Source organism: Ochotona curzoniae, unplaced genomic scaffold, assembly GCF_017591425.1.
Source record: "Ochotona curzoniae isolate NIBS_2020 unplaced genomic scaffold, NIBS_Ocur_1.0 scaffold_1037, whole genome shotgun sequence".
Taxonomy (NCBI): domain Eukaryota; kingdom Metazoa; phylum Chordata; class Mammalia; order Lagomorpha; family Ochotonidae; genus Ochotona; species Ochotona curzoniae.
The window spans coordinates 21,767,450-21,783,882 of record NW_024467083.1 but is presented as its reverse complement, the minus strand read 5'-3'; the positions used below and the strand labels follow the sequence as shown (position 1 = coordinate 21,783,882).

At 47.0% G+C, this 16,433-nt stretch overlaps 1 protein-coding gene and 1 pseudogene across 3 annotated transcripts in view; one reads left to right on the top strand and one right to left on the bottom strand.

The window, feature by feature from the left end:
• Positions 1–827: 827 nt before the first annotated feature.
• LOC121168727 lies at positions 828–1,843 on the bottom strand (annotated as a pseudogene).
• Positions 1,844–6,528: 4,685 nt separating this feature from the next.
• Positions 6,529–16,433, top strand: part of PTPN22 (protein tyrosine phosphatase non-receptor type 22) — a 62,212-nt gene continuing 52,307 nt past the window's right edge. For 2 of the 3 annotated variants that reach the window (XM_040998302.1, XM_040998301.1), the window contains exon 1: positions 6,530–6,755. In XM_040998302.1, the coding sequence (XP_040854236.1) occupies positions 6,669–6,755 (87 nt within the window). In that variant the 5' untranslated portion in view covers positions 6,530–6,668. Of the gene's footprint in view, positions 6,756–16,433 lie in introns of all 3 variants that reach the window. The other variant, XM_040998303.1, reaches the window with a different exon arrangement.

Below are 16,433 nucleotides of genomic sequence, written 5' to 3'. Positions count from 1 at the left end.
CCTCGGTCTGCCCTCCCCACTGTCTTCCCAGGCCACAAGCAGGAAACTGGATGGGAAATGGGACCACCGGGACACAAAGCAGTGCCCATATGAGATCCCAGTGCTTGTAGGTAGATTAGCCAACTGAGTCATCACATTAGCCAAAGTAAAATTGTTTTTAATTATCATTTTTTAGAGATTTATTTATTTTATTGGAAAGTCTAATTTACAGGGAGGAGAGATAGAAAGATCTTCCATTCACTGGTTCACTCCCCAAGCAGCCACAATAGCCAGAGCTAAGTTGATCCAAAGCCAGGAGCCAGCAGCCTCCTCTGGATCTCCCATGTGGGTACAGGGTCCCAAGGCTTTGGGCCATCCTCAACTGCTTTCCCAGGCCACAAACAGGGAACTGGATGGGAAGTGGAGCTGCCAGGATTAGAACTGGCGCCCACATGGGATCCCGGCACGTTCAAGGTGAGGACCTTAGCTGCTAGGCTACGGCACTGGGTCCATCCCCTCATATTTTACAGTAGTATAGTTGTGAAGTAAGTCACAAGATTAACATCCTACTATTTAAGTGCATCAAGGGCATTGTGGGTACGGACAAAGGCAGAAAACACCTCTACTGCTGACTGAAAGGACCCCAGTCAAATAGTTCAATATACCTTGGCAGTATGATACGTTTTTTGGGTGGTGGTGTTGTTCTTTTCAGATAGTTGGTTAGTCCTGACTGGCTGAATCTGTGGGAACTGCAGCTGTGGGGCACCAACTGCACCTGCCGTACGAGAGAAATCTTGAAGCATGTAGAAATTTCCCAACCAAGATTCCATGAACTGAGAGAACCTCATTCAGCAATCTGGGTGATTTATTCCATAACTGACATATGTATGATTGTGATTTGCATTCCAAGCATTTAGACTGACATATTCTTTATATTTTTAAAATTATTATTTTTTATTGTATTTTTGACCATCTTTACATAGTTAGGGTAAAAAGGTTCAAGGGCTACAGGAAAGTGGGTAAGATTATTATTTTTATATTGATTGTTTCCTTCAGGTATTTGAGGTAAAGGGGGTTTTAAGGGAGAAGCCCCACCCAGGCTCTCACCCTCCCCAGGTCCCGGATGTAGGGCATGCTCTGAGATTCTTGCTCAAGTGGTTTTGATAGTTCAACAGTTATGAATCGCTGCCAATCTCACCACTCCAAGCACGATGAGGTCCTCGAAGAATCCACTGAGTGACGTAGTCCATCATAGAGTCTCCGTTTGCTGCGAGTATTTTGCTGCCAACATATAGCTGAGACGGTTGATTGACTTGTTCTGTCTTCTGTCCTTTCTTGGTTAGGGTTCTGAGTCTGGCAGTTCGATTGGGGAAATCTCAAAAGCAACTTTGTCCGAGGTGTTCTCAGACCAGATTCTTGTATGTGCTAGCAGGCACAGGGCCCGGCACATGGACTGAGATAGCCTTGATCAGGCTGCAGGTACTGTGAGTCTTTGGAACACGGCTTCTCTGAACTGGTAAGTTCGCTTTCTCCAGACTTTGACGATTTTCCCACTTCTTCCATAATTCCTCAGTGCCCTCGCCATTTTTTGGTAAGTCATGGTCTTCCGGTTACCTTTTCTTTGTCTCCAGAGTTCATCCTCTTTGTTTTTTTGACACAAATTGGAAGGTGCCTTTGCTTTCATCCACCCACTGGATACAGGATGCCATCTCGGGATTACACAGGGACTCATGACGGTCTCCAGTCGGAGCTTCTTCCTGCCTTTTGCTCCTTTTCGTGGTTGTCCCGGCTGGTTTTCCGCTGCATGCTGCAGAGTCTGGTGAAGATTCCCTTCCGGGTGGAAGTGTGCAGCATTGTTCCTCATAGTGATAGCTGTAGCAGAGTCCAGCCGAGCAGGCGCTTGTGCAGGGTGGAGATGACTCTCCCTTCTTCTGAAACACGTACTTGTGCATCGCTCCTTTTTTTTTTTTTTTTAAAGAAATGACCCAAAGGAGGTCTTCCTCTCTCTCCCTCCCTCTTTCTCTCTCTCTTAAAAGATTTTTTTTATTTTTATTGGAATGTCAGATATACAGAGAGGAGGAGAGACAGACAGGAAGGTCTTCTGTCCGATGGTTCACTCCCCAAGTGACCACAACAGCAGGGGCTGAGCTGAGCTGAAGCCAGGAGCCAGGAACCTCTTCCAGGTCTCCCACATGGGTGCAGGGTCCCAAGGTTTTGGGCTGTCCTCGACTGCTTTCCCAGGCCACAAGCAGGGAGCTGGATGGGAAGCAGGGCTGCCGGGATTAGAACTGGCGCTCACATGGGATCCCAGTGTGTTCACAGCGAGGACTTTAGCATTAGGCTCCCGTGCTGGGACCCCACTCATTCTTTTTAGAATGGAGTTTTAAAAGCTTTCATTCAGTCTTTGTTACCAGAAGATAGCAGAATGACAGGGGATTTTCCGAGAAGCCCGAGTAGTTTTGCTGTTGGTCATCCTGATAATCTGAAGTTCTCTGTAAGAGATTTTCTCATCTAATTCCTAGTACACTGTTGTTGCCCCTTACGCTGGTAGACGGCTGAGCGCCTGGCACGCCTGCCTGTTGGCCCTTTTCCTAGGACGCCAGGGGGCAGCAGTGAGCTGCGGCGTCCTCCGCATTTCCCCTTCAGGTGCAACACGCAGCTTTACTAAGCCTTTCCGAGTGTTCACATGGAATTGTTGTGTTCACGGAGGGTTTCTGCTTCACTGGCTTAAACGTTTCGGTGTAAAGTCTCCGACTCTTGTAGGTATTTTCCAACCTTTGCTGCGTTTTGTTTCCCCTCCTGTGCTCTTCATCTTCCCACACGACACAAATGAGTCAACACAATGTTCATTAAAAACCAAGAAGCTCCTTGAAGGAAGTGTGAAGAATTAAGTAAGAGCTTGGGTTTGTTAAAAACAAAACTGGGGGGGGGGGGTGTGCGTTTTGTTTTGTTTTCTCCTGTAGTTTGTTGTTTGCTTGCCTGAGTGGTCTACTCAGGAAATGGCCCTGTAGCTGACTGGGTTTTACTTACTTATTTAGAGTGGGTTTTGAGGTTTGATAGCTTTGTGCTTCTAGACCTTTGGGTTTTACAGTGGAGCAGACACGTAAGACCCAGTGCATGCCTTAAACAGAATTTATTTATTTTTATTGGAAAGTCAGACTTACAGAGAAGGAAAACCAGAAAGACTTCCCATCTGCTAGTTCAAACTCCAAATGGCCCCAACAGCCAGAGCTGAGCTGATTCAGGAACCAGAGGTCTCCTCCAGGTCTCCCATAGGGACCCAGGGACCCAGGGGCCATCCTCCACTGCTTTCCCAGGCCACAAGCAGGAGCTGGTTAGGAAATGGAGAAGATGGGACAGGAACCATGCCCATATGGGATGCTGGCGCTTGAGGGAGGAGAGTTAGACTGTTGAGCCACTGTAAAGCTTTCTTTCTGTAACTTTTTCAAAATGCAAATACTTTTTAAAAATATTTATTTAGTTTTATTGGAAAGGCAGATACACAGAGAGGAGGAGAGACAGAAAAGAAGATCTTCCATCCACTGGTTCATTTTCCAAGCAGCTGCAATGGTTGTAGCTGAGCCAAACCGAAGCCAGTAGCCTCTTCCAGGTCTCCCACATGGTTGCAGGGTGCCAAGGCTTCAGGCTGTCCTCGATTGCTTTTCTAGGCCACAATTAGGGAGCTGGATGGGAAGCAGGGCTACCGGGGATTAGAACTAGTGCCCATAAGGGATCCCAGCGTATACAAGGTGAGGACTTTAGCTGCTATGCTATTGTGCTGGGCCCCAAAAGATAAATACTTTTAAATGGAAATTATTATTTTTTAAATATAAGGTTTTCCTAAATTTCTTGGTTTAGAATAGAGAAATTAAAAATTGTATTGGGGGCCCGGCGCGGTGGCGCAAGTGGTTAAGGTCCTTGCCTTGCACGTCCGGGATCCCATATGGGCGCTGGTTCTAATCCCGGCAGCCCCGCTTCCCTTCCAGCTCCCTGCCTGTGGCCCGGGAAAGCAGTCGAGGACGGCCCAAGGCTTTGGGACCCTGCACCCGTGTGGGAGACCCGGAAGAGGCTCCTGGCTTCGGATCGGCATAGTATCGGCCCGTTGCGCTCACTTGGGGAGTGAATCATCGGACGGAAGATCTTCCTCTCTGTCTCTCCTCTCTGTATATCCGCCTTTCCAATAAAAAAAATAATAATAAAAATAAATCTTTAAAAAAAATTGTATTGGGCCTGGTGCTGTAATCTAGTGGCTAAAGTCCTCGCCTTGCATGTGCCAGGATCCCATATGGGCCAGTTTGTGTCCTGGTTGCTCCTCTTGCCTTGTAGTTCCCTGCTTGTGGCCTGGGAAAGAAGTCAAGAATAGCCTGAACCTTGGGGCCCTGCATCCGTGCGGGAGACCTGGACGTGGCTCCTGGCTCCTGGCTTCAGATCGGCTCAGCTCTGGTCATTGTGCCTACTTGGGGAGTGAACCAGCAGGCAGAAGGTCTTGATTTCTGTCTGTCCTTCTCTCTATAAATCTGACTTCCCAATAAAAATAAATAAATCTTTAAAAGATTGCATCATTTAGAGTGCCAGAAACTCTCCTTGAAAGTTACACAAGGGAGAATTGGAGGAATATTAACCTATCCCCCCTCAAAATACTGCTGAAGATTCCCAGTTTCTTTCCATTTACATGGGCCGGCATTGCAATGCTTCATTGTGAACACTGACTTCACGCCGCCTGGAATCAGGCACCTCAGTGACCTTTCTCTGCTCAGGCAACTGAAGCACTTCAGGGCTTACAAGTAAGTTGAGAATAATGATTTCCTGAAAGGAATTGGAATAATAGTAAAGGCTAAAGGGGTTGCTAATACTTAGATACATTTCCCCTTTTTCTTTAAGATTACTTTTTTTTTTTAAGATTTATTTTTATTATTTTTTTTTTATTGGAAAGGCGGATATACAGAGAGGAAGATCTTCCATCCGATGATTCACTCCCCAAGTGAGCGCAACGGCCGATACTATGCCGATCCAAAGCCAGGAGCCTCTTCCGGGTCTCCCACACGGGCGCAGGGTCCCAAAGTTTTGGGCTGTCCTCGACTGCTTTCCTGGTCCACAGGCAGGGAGCTGGAAGGGAAGCGGGGCTGCCGGGATTAGAACCAGCGCCCATATGGGATCCCGGACGTGCAAGGCAAGGACCTTAACCACTGCGCCACCGCTCCGGGCCCTAAGATTACTTTTTAAAAGATATGTTTATTTTTATTGGAAAGGCAGATTTACAGAGAGATAGAAAAACAGAGAAAAAGATCTTCCATCCACTGTTTGCCTGCGCAAGTGGCTGCAACAGCCAGAGCTGAGCCAATTGGGAGCCAAGAATTTTTTCAGGGCTCCCATGTGGGTGTAGGGTCCCAAGGTCAGGGGCCACCCTTTACTGCTTTCCGAGACCATAAGCAGAGAGCTGGATGGGATACAAACTAGCACCCGTGTAAGATCCCAGTACTTGGAGGTGGAGGATTGGTCAGTTGAGTCATCACGCCAGGCCCTAGGATTACTCTGGATAAATTTTGTTCACTTCATATTTCTTGAACTTCTGTCCTCAGCCCAATATGATGTGCCAGTTTGAATGCTTTCATCCTGAATTTGGCACTGGGGGGGATTTCGTCCCCATTGGTGAGAGATGCAGAAACCCTCTCCACAGCAGCCCACTTGGCAAGGCCCCAGGCCCCCATGCAGAGGGGAGCTTTTCCAAGATGCTGAATGCGAGGTGCCTAGAACCAGAAGGAGACACAGTTCTCAGGCTGCACCCCAGAAATGACACCACCGGCTGTCGGAAGGTGCTTGTGGTTGATTTTACTTTCTTTTTTGTGCCTTTGCCGTTTCCCAGCATTGCATTCAGAGGCTCTTGTGCTAACGGCCTGTGGTCAGGGGCCGTTCGTGGGGGCTGCTTGTTCACCTGATCCTCGGTAGACCCACGCCCTCAGTCTTTCTATCGCAACCCAAGTACAGTTCCAGGAGGTACTGGGCTCAGCCAAGCTTTCTCAGCCGAAGGCAGAGAAACGCTGGAGAGACACTGACTGTCAGAAGCAGCTGACTTTGTTTCATCCACAGGAGAACTTGAGGTGTCTGTGTGGCAGCTGGAAAAGTTCTGAATAGAAACTGATGAACAGTTCACTGCTGATTGCAGTGATAAGAAATCCCGGGGTGGGGGGCTGTCTCCGTGAAGGATGCAACTCCGAACTGCGTCTTTCTCCTCTTCTGGGCGCAAGTGCATTTGGGGTTTCCTTTGGGGACGTGAGGAATAGAGGTGTGAGCAGGTGCCTTTGCGCTCATTGCAGACCCTGAGAGAGACTTTTCTGGGAAGCAGGCCCTTAGGTAGAATCGCTGCTTCCCAGTGCTGGAGCGGGAAGTCTCCAGCTTGGCCGACCACATTTGCGTTCTGGTTAGCCTCTTGTTTGCAAGCGGCTGTCTTGGTGCAGGAGGAAGGCACTAGGGCCCCGGGAGTTGAGAAGGCGGGTAGCTCCGTGACCACAGAAGCTGCTTGTGCACTAATTTCCTCTAGAGCTTGCGATGAAGTCAGTCAACCACAGCCTGCAGCGTGCTCCGCTCGGGCGGCAGCGGCGCTTCGCAGCACTGGTGGCGTCTCGGCCATGACACACATCTGACATGCCCTCCCCCAGGCAGGTCAGCCGCTGCTTCTCTGGCTCTACAGCATGGACCAAAGAGAAGTTCTGTGCAGGTTCCTGGAGGAGGCCCAAAGCAAGAACACCCGCAAAGAGGAGTTGGCCAACGAATTTCTGGTGAGTCCTGCCGAGGCCGTTCCCGGTGGCTCCTACATGGCTCAAAGGGATGAGGTTTCCCCAACTCTCCCAAACCAATCTAAGATGGGATCGAGGGAGTGTGTCAGATCTTCTAAAAGGAGAAGAAGGCCGCTTAGATGTTTAACTTTCCTCCGTGGTTTGCGTGTGTTTTTAGGTATTCTCTCAAAAATATTCGTTTTGGTACTTGGTCATTGATTGCTTGAAGTTTGACTAGGAACCCTGCCAAACACGTACAGAGCTAAGGTGTAAGCATGGTGCTGTTCACTGAGCATTCTGAATTTCCCAGGATCTGCATTGTGGTTTGTGCTGCAATGCGCTTGCTTTCATTAAAAAAATTTTTTTAATTGTTTTTTTTGGAAAAGCAGATTTACAGAGAGAAGGAGTGACAGAAAGATCTTCCATCTGCTGGTTCAGGTTCAGTCCCCAGATCACCACAATGGCTAAAGATGAGCTGATCCAAAGGAACTGCCTCCACATCTCCCATGCAAGTGCAGGGTCCCAAGGCTTTGGGCATCCTCCATGCCTTCCCAGGCCAGAGCCAGGGAGCTGGGTGGGAAGTGGAGCAGCTAAGACATGAAATCGTGTCCATGTGGGATACTGGCGCTTGTAGGTGGAGGACTAGCCTGACTAGCCATGGCACTGGCTCCCAGAATGCTCATTTTAACCCATACTAAGAGGGAAGTGACTTGTTCACAGAGCATTCCATTTTGACCCTCTCGAGGGGATTTCATTTGGCTGATAAAAGTTTTTGAAGAGCATTCAAATTACCCCGTGCCACATTTCCTTTCTTCTTGACTTTTCTCTATGCATACACACACACACACACACACACACACACACACACATATCTCTATCATCACAACACATGGTTTTGTAGTAGATTTCTCATAACTTTTTCTGGCTGGAGAGGTATATAGCCAGTGTGGGGAGTAGAGGCAAGCAGGGGATGTGGGGCGCCATGGGGGTGCAGACAGGCGGTCTTGGGTCGGGAGTGTTTGGTTGGCAGCCGGGCAGGGAGCACAGGGCATCTGCTAACCCAGAGATTCTGGAAGAGTTTCAACTGTGTTAAAAGAGGTAGAAGACACTGAAACCTTAGCTCGCTTCACCTGTGAAGAAGTGGGGGTGGGGAAGCACGAGAATTAAATGAATCTTGTTTCTGTTGCCAACCAGGTTATTATTAATTTTTAAAAAAAGATTTATTTATTTTTATTGCCAAGTCAGATATACATAGAGGAGGAGAGACAGAGAGGAAGATCTTCCGTCCAATGATTCACTCCACAAGTGACTGCAATGGCTGGTACTGTGCTGATCCAAAGCCAGGAACCAGAACCTCTTCCGGGTCTCCCATGTGGGTGCAGGGTCCTAAGGCTTTGGGCCATTCTCAACTGCTTTCCCAGGCCACAATTAGGGAGCTGGATGAGAAGTGGAGCTGCCGGGATTAGAACCGGCACCCCTTTGGGATCCTGGCATGTTTAGGGCAAGGACTGTAGCCGCTAGGCCATGGCACCAGGCCCAAGTTATTATTGATTTGATGTGTTCTTTATTTTCCCTGAGTACTACCATTGTCTAATTCACAGATTGAGGATAATCCCGTATGCCTTAGCTATCCTTACAGGTGATTAAATACAAATAATAATCGTACTTAAATGTGGTCATTCACTCAGTAGTATTTCTCAGATCCCGGCCATGTATTGGGTTGAGTTCTAGGCATTGGGGAGACAGCAGTGAAACACAGGGACAGAACCCTTGCCCTCATGGAGGTAGCATTCTGGTACCATGCAGTAGAGATACAACCATTCTGTGATGGCTCGGGTGACAAGGGATTATGCTTAAGTGTTGCTTTATGGTAGGAAGCCCTCTTGTCAGCTTAACTTGGAAACAGCACAGTCTGTCGCAAAATGCATTCTCACTACGGCTGACCAGCAGTCCAAATCCCTTTGGCCAGATGTCCCAGAGAGCTGAGATGGAGGAAGGCCTGGTCCATGTGTCTGCTTGGACACGTGTTTGCCCTTAGACTCTAACTCCTGAACTAAATGGCTCTAAGGCCTAAGAATCAAAAGGACACCGCGGGGTAGGTAGGCTCTGTGTGTTTAACAGCAGTGATCACACATCCTTCGGTGCTTGCATTTTCTTACTCTGGACATTATCATCTGTGAGCACGTTAGAGCAGACTCCCTGCCTCCAGCCTTGGTCCACACCCAAGTGAGCGTCTAATGTCCAGACTTGGGCTTTGCTTAAAAACTCGTGTGTTTGTGTGTGTGCGTGTGTGCTTGTAAAGTCACCCAAAGTTGTGGATCTAAACACTTAGAAAATGATGTCAATGTGTGAGTACGATTCCAAAGCAGCCATCAGCACTGCTAACCCCTGGGGCAAGAGACGGCAAGCTGTGAAACAGTCATGAACAATAAGAACAAACAGGAAAGAAAGAAAGAGAGAAAGGAAGAGAGAGAGAGAAAGAGAAAGAAAGAGAGAGAGAAAGGAAAGAAAGAAAGAAAGAAAGAAAGAAAGAAAGAAAGAAAGAAAGAAAGAAAGAAAGAAAGAAAGAAAGAAAGAAAGAAAAGGAGAGGGAAAAAAAGAAGAAAAGAAACCGCACAGAATGTTGTCAGACCCCCCACACCCTGGGTAATTCCTCTCCATCCCCCGCTCCTCCTCCTCTCCTGTCTGTTGTTCCCCAGTGAGAGTCACCATGCTGACTTCTACATTAATCACTTCCTTGCTTTTCGAGCTTCTCGTATTAAGACCCTTGTTTTGGGAAGATGATTAAGTGGAATCTCGCTCTTCACTGACTCATGGCCCCAGTGGAAAAACAGTTTTGTCTTCATGCAGCCCCACCTAAAGGTGCAGCTGAGACACCAGAGAGAGAAAGAGAGAGAGAGAGAGAGAGAGAGCAATTCCGCAGGTTAGGGGAGCATTAAAACAGTGGCTAGGGCCGGATTGTGTTCTGGGACGAGGTGGTCTCAGCCATCTGATTGGAGGTCTCTCCACCTGCTGCTGTACCACATCCCACCTAAGCTCAGAAGACCCTTGCCCAGGGTTTGATGGTTATGGAGGCTGGGGATTGATGCTGCGAGCCCAAGCCAATGGCTTAGCCTGATGGGCTGGCCTTGGTGATCATCCCCAGATGACATCTCCACGTTCAACCGTGTGCCCTGTGCAACTTACTCTGTTTTTTTTCTTCCCCAAGCCCATGGTTCGAATTTCAGTCTCTCCTTCTATTTGGCTTTTTTTTTCTTTGAAGAGAGACAGTGAGAAAGAGAGGGGGGGATTTTATTTATTTAAAAGGCAGAGTTACAGAGAGGGAGAGACAGAGAGAGCTTTCATGCACTGATTCACTCCCCACTGAGGCCGCTGGGGCCGAGCCAGGCAGAAGGCAGGAGTCCCAGGAGAATGCAGGAGTTTAGGAGAATATCTAAACACTTGGGCCATCCCTGCTGCTTTTCCCGCCACAGCGCTGGCCTCCCTAGTCCCTACTTCCGTCTTGGCCAGGTACCTTTGTATGGCGCACAATATTTGTAGCTGGATACAGCAGCCCAGCCGTGATAAACCGAAGCCCAGGCTAGTCTTTTCTCTGAACCAGGACTGAATGCAATGATCCTTCCGACATTGGAGTTGCCACAGACTACTCATCTAAGAATTTAATATCCATTCAAATATTTATTGAATGCTTACTGTATGCAAAACATTGTTCTGCATTCTGGGAATGCACCATGACGTGGTGGCGCTTAGTTTTCTAAGGCATTAGAGGATGTCTTAGAGAGGCAGGCATTAAACAACTAAGCACTCTATAAAACATTTAATTACAATTGTGATATTCTGAGGGGAGATGTCAAAGCAGCACCAACATTTATTATGTTATTTACTTTTCAATAATAATAATAAACCCTTGGGGCCAGCTTCGAGGCACAGCAGGTTTAACTGCTTTGTAGGTGCTTGCTTGAGTCCTGGCAGCTGCACTTTTGATCCAGCTCCCTGTTAAAGAACTGGGGAAAGAGTAGAAGATGGCCCAAGTGGTCGGGTCCTTGCGCCCCTGTGGGAGACCTGGATGACACTCTTAGATCCAGCTTCGGCCTGGATCTGAAGCTCTGATTGGCCTGCACTCTTCCAGTGTTCTGCTTTAGAGCGGAAATTTAAGCCCAGGATGTCTTATTGCAAAGGCTTGACAATTCATGCTGCTGCAGTAGTAGTTTGCTTTAGCCAGTAATGCCGATTTCCTCAAAGCACCCAGCCTGAGAGTATGTCTCCACTTAATTCTATTTTTAAATTTTATTTTAATTTTTTAAAAGATTTTTTAAAATTGCAAAGTCAGATATACTGAGAAGAAGAGATAGAGAGGAAGATCTTCCATTTGCTGGTTCACTTCCCAAGTGACCTCAACGGCCAGTGCTGTGCCGATCCAAAGCCAGGAGGCAGGAACTTTCTCCAGGTCTCCCATGTGGGTGCAGGGTCCCAAGGCTTTGGGCCATCCTCGACTGCTTTCCCAGGTCACAAGCAGGGGGCTGGATGGGAAGTGGGGTTGTCGGGATTAGAACCGGCGCCCATACATCCTGGCTTGTTCAAGGCAGGGATTTTAGGAGCTTGGTCACTGCATCGGGCCCAAATTTTATTTTAATTTTTAAAGATTGATATATTTGTTTGAAACTCAAAGTTATGGAGAGAGAGGGAGGGAGAGATGAGAGATCTTCCATCTATTGGCTCACGTTCTAACTGGCTGCAGTGGCCAGGGCTGAATCAGGCTGAAGCCAAGGGCAAGGAGCTTCTTCCAGGTCTCCTACTGGTTCAAGTTCTTGGGCCGCCTTCTGGTGCTTTCCAGGCACATTAAAAGGAAAATGGATCAGAAATGGAGTAGCCAATATCGAACTGACACCCATAGGAGATGCTGATGTCACATAGGGTGGCTTTACCTGCTACACCACAGCCCGGGCCCCTAGCAGAGTTTCCATGTAGCAGAAATAGCAGCGTGCAACCACACCATGGAAAACTTCTTAAAGGCACTTTCAGAAGCACTTACTATTGTGACTCTGCTAACACAGCATCATTGCAAGTTAGAAGAAAATAAGTTCACCAACATTCCAACAAATAAAACTTTCTATATGCATTTTTAAAAATTTGTCCATTTATGTAACATGTTATATATTTTTATATTTATCTATGTTATATTAATAGCATAGATAAAATTTTATATTCAGTTTCTACTTTGCATTATGCCAAGACTTTTAATCATGCTGATTAAAATGTATATAAGTTTTAATGACTGATGATGTAGGCTGATATAATGAAAGAATAACAATTGTCACACCAGCAAAGACTCCTCTCCCTCTTGTAGACGCTTTCTAAATGCTCATGTCATAAGTCATTTGCTCCACTGAGGGAGGTCCTGTTATTATTTCCATTTTATAGATGAGAAACCAGGCCCTTAGAAGTTAATTGACTGGCTCAGTGTCACGCACTAAGTGGGAGAATTGAATTTCTAGCTCGGGCATTCCAGCTTTGCCATATGTTAGCCATTCCTACTCTGGATTTACACATCTTGGTTTGAATTTACTTTCTGCCCATTATTCACCATATGACCTTGAAGAAGTCACCAAAAGCAGGAAACAAACATTTACTGCAGAATTGCTGAAAAAATAATGGAATAAGTTATATAAGTTCCTAGACACTTAAATTATTTGTACATTTTTAGAGGTAAATTATTCCTAGCCCTGGAAATGAAACAGTCTGGCCTTTCAGTTCCTCATGTATTAATCCTGAAGTATCCCCCAAGTATCACTGAGCAAAATAATTTGGAGGGGTACAGACTTTAAAATAAGTTTATTTTGCTGTAAAATAACTTCCTTTTTTCTCTTCTTGTCTTTTTTTTTCTCCCTTATTCAAGTATATTTATTATTTGCCACAATGTAGTTTTGTGGGTGTAGGGAGTCTTCCCTCCATGTCCCCATCCTCTCTCCTCTTTACCCGTGAATTATCACAGTAGTATAGTCCCTTAGTAACAGTTCTAAAGTTAATTTTTTTTTGCTATTTAAATATACCATGACATAGTAGATACAGGCAAAGATAGAAAATCTAGCATCATACTGTACAGGTTTATTTACATGTTTCATTGGGAGTCCTACTTTCATTTGGGAATAGAGACACATACTGCAACATTAATTTCAAGGGTGCTAGTCTTCATTACACAGTTCCTCTATGAGATATAAATATATACTTAATTACCTATATCTATTTATTTTGTAATTTGCATAGCAACTGATTTATATTAGAGAGAACATATTATATTTGTCCTTTTGGAATTGGCTTTTTTAAAAAATTTTTTAACTTTTGATGATTTTTACATAGTTGATTAGGATGATTAGGGTCAAGGGCTACAGGAAGGTGGGTGAGATCACTATTTCCATGTTTTATTTCTTTTCTTGCTGTATCTGGGGGAAGGAGGGAGACAAGGAGAGAGACAAGGAGAGAAGCCACAACCAGCCTCCGAAATGCCTCTGCACTCTGGGATGGAGTGCAGCCACCGACACCACCCCAGGGTCCCGACGTGGGGCATACTCTGAGGGCACACTGCTCATGAGGTTTCGATAGTTCAACAGTTCTGAATTACTGCCGATCTTGCCACTCTAAGCACAATGAAATCTCTCCAGAATCCACTGGCTGACATTTTAGAGTCACTGTGCCCAGATTTTCATTTCCACTGGCAACACATGGCTGGGGTAGTTGATTGATTTGTTCTGTTCTCCGTCCTCTGTTGTGGTACCAAGTGTTCTCTGCCAGTTCTGATGGATTGCCATATCCTCCATGTGCACCTGGGTATGCTGTCCACTACTCCATCTGAGCCACTGAGGAGGCTCAGCTCTGACCCATGCACTCAATGATCAGACCATGAAACATGAAATTCTCTCCATGGTTGGAGTTCTGAGTCCAGTGGTTCAGTTGGGGTGTCTTCATAGAAACTTCATCTGAGGTGATCTCAGACCTGGTTCTTGTGTGTGCTCACTAATACAGGATCCGGCACAGTCCATCACCCCAATCAGCTTATGCATATGCTGGTAGTTGCAATTGCTGGGTCAGTTCTGTCTCCAGCCCTATCTTCTACACAAACCAATGGGTATTGCAGCTCAGCCCAATCGTGCCCACCAAAAACTCAGCCTTCACATACACCAGTGGGAGCTGCAGCCTAGTTGGAGTGACCCACTGTAACCCCCACCAGGCCTGCCCCCTGCCATGATTCCCGTGTTTGCCAGTATATACAGCAGACTGGTCCAGTCTGTCCCATATCTCATTCAACTCTCATGCATATCAATGGGCATTAAAACCTAGTTCAACCCAACCATCCCCACTATCCAGCCCACACACCTGCCAGCGAGTGCCACTCCCTATCTGGCCATGCCTGGCCCAGTCCTGGTTCTTATGCTCACCAATCAGAGTGGCAACCCACGAGGGAGGTGCCCACTACTTCCCTACTGGGCCCACGCCCACTCCCAGATCTTGCTCTCTCCAGGTGATTTTGCAGTTTAACTTCACAGAATTTGCCCCCGCTCCCCCTTGCCCCATGCCAGCATTTGCCAGCTGATGCTGAGGCAAAATTCAACTAACCCACTCTCACTCTGGCTTAGGTTTGCACCAGTAGGAACAGTCAACCCAGTCTGGCTTTCCCCTGATCCAGCCCACATGAAGCCAACAGGTGTTGTAGCCCTTCCCTGTCTGGTCTGCCCCCATTTCAACTCATGCTCTCCAGTGGAAATGTGGTCCAGCAGGGGAGCCCTCCACATTCCCCCTACCAGCTTTGCTCCCTCCCCTCCTGGGTCTCACGTGTGCTGATTGGGGCTGTGGTCCAATTTGGCATGGCCTGCCTCTCCTCAACATTTGCCAGTAGGTACTGTAGCCTGGCCAGGCCCACTCCCAATTCCAACTCACAACTGTGGGGATGGTCTAACCCAGCCCAGCCAGCCCCCAGTCCTGGCCCTCATGTGAACTGGGTTGTGCTGTGACTCAACCCGGCCAGACCTACACTCCATTCTGGCACTTGGATTCATCAGCAGATGATATGAACTGGCTCAGCTTGGTTTGCCCCAGACCTGTGCCAAATGTATGCTGGTGGGTATAGTCCCCTGGCCAGGTCTGGACTGCTCTCTATCATGGTTCTTTACGCAGGGACTATGTCCCGACAGAGGAGTTGCCTGAGCTCCTCCATCACCTCTCACAATGCCAGATCTCGCGCATACTGGTGAGTCCATGGGCCACCTGGCTGGCTTTCACTCATTCTGGTTCTTACTGTTGGGTGTTTCAGCCCAGCCAAGGCTGATTGGAACTGGCTTATTTCAGCTGGGACTATTTTGTCGCAAAGAATAGGATTTCATTCTTTTTTTAATGGATGAGTGGTAGTCTACGGAGTAGATGTACCACAATTTCCTTATCAATTCCTCTGTTGACGGACATCTGAGTTGTATCCATTTCTTCACCATTGTGAATTGCACCACTATAAATATAGGGTTACAGGATGCTCTCTCTCACGCAGATTTCCTTTCCTTTGGATATATTCCCAGGAATTGAATAGCTTGAGTCACATGGTAGATCAATTTTCTGTTGTCTGAGCGGTCTCCATACTGACTTCCATAGAGGCTGCACTACTCTGTACTCCCACCAACAGTGGAGTAGGATGCCTTTTTAACCGCGTCCTCCCTAGGGGTTGTTGTTTAGTTGACTTCTGCATATAGGCGATTGTCACTGGAGTTAAGTGGCACCTCCTCATGGCTTTTATTTTGGGCCAAAGAATATTGCCAAATAGATGCAAACTATGGGAGCTGGGCTGGTCAGAAGCTGGGAGCTAGGAGCTTTAACTGGGTATCCCATGTGAGTTCAGTGGCCTAAGTACTTGGGCCGTTTCATTGCGTTCCCAGACATATAGCAGGGAGCTGGATCGGAAGTGGGGCAGCCAGGACTGGTTATTGTGTTCACAGGGGATTCTAGCATCGACTTCCTCAGTTCAACATTATAACAACCTCAAGAGGAAAGTATGATTCTCATTTTACCCACCAAATGAAAAGCCAGGATTTGCAACCCTGGGTAAAATCACAACATAATTTTTTATAGAACATTTTTTAACATTAATTTCTTTTAACTTCTGAATCTGAACATTTGTCATAATTACATTTTTTTTATAAAAAGATGTATTTATTTTTATTGGAAAGGTAGACTTATGAGAGAAGGAGAGATAGAGTGGGAGAAAGATCTTCCATTTATTGATTCACTCCCCAGATAGCTGTAATGGCAGGAGCTGAGCCGATTCAAAGCCAGGAACCAGCAGCTTCCTCCAGATGTCCTATATGTGTGCAGGGTCCCAAGGCTTTGAGCTGTCCTCAACTGCTTTCCCAGGCCATAAATAGAGAGCTGAATGGGAAGTGGAGCAGCCAGCACTCATGGAATGTTGGCACTGCAGGCAGAGGATTAGCTAATTGAGCCGTTGTACCAGCCTCCTCCCCGCCCCCCGCCCCCATTATTACTTTCAGTCTGTATTTCCTCCTGTGGATGTTCTGTTCAACTGCTTTCCAAAGTTGCAGTAGCTCACTCTGGAACTGTGTTGCAGACTCTGGGCATCTTAGGATATCATGGGGCAGCCGCTTCAGCCGCTGCCAGCCACTACTGCATCCTCATTTGGAGCACCAA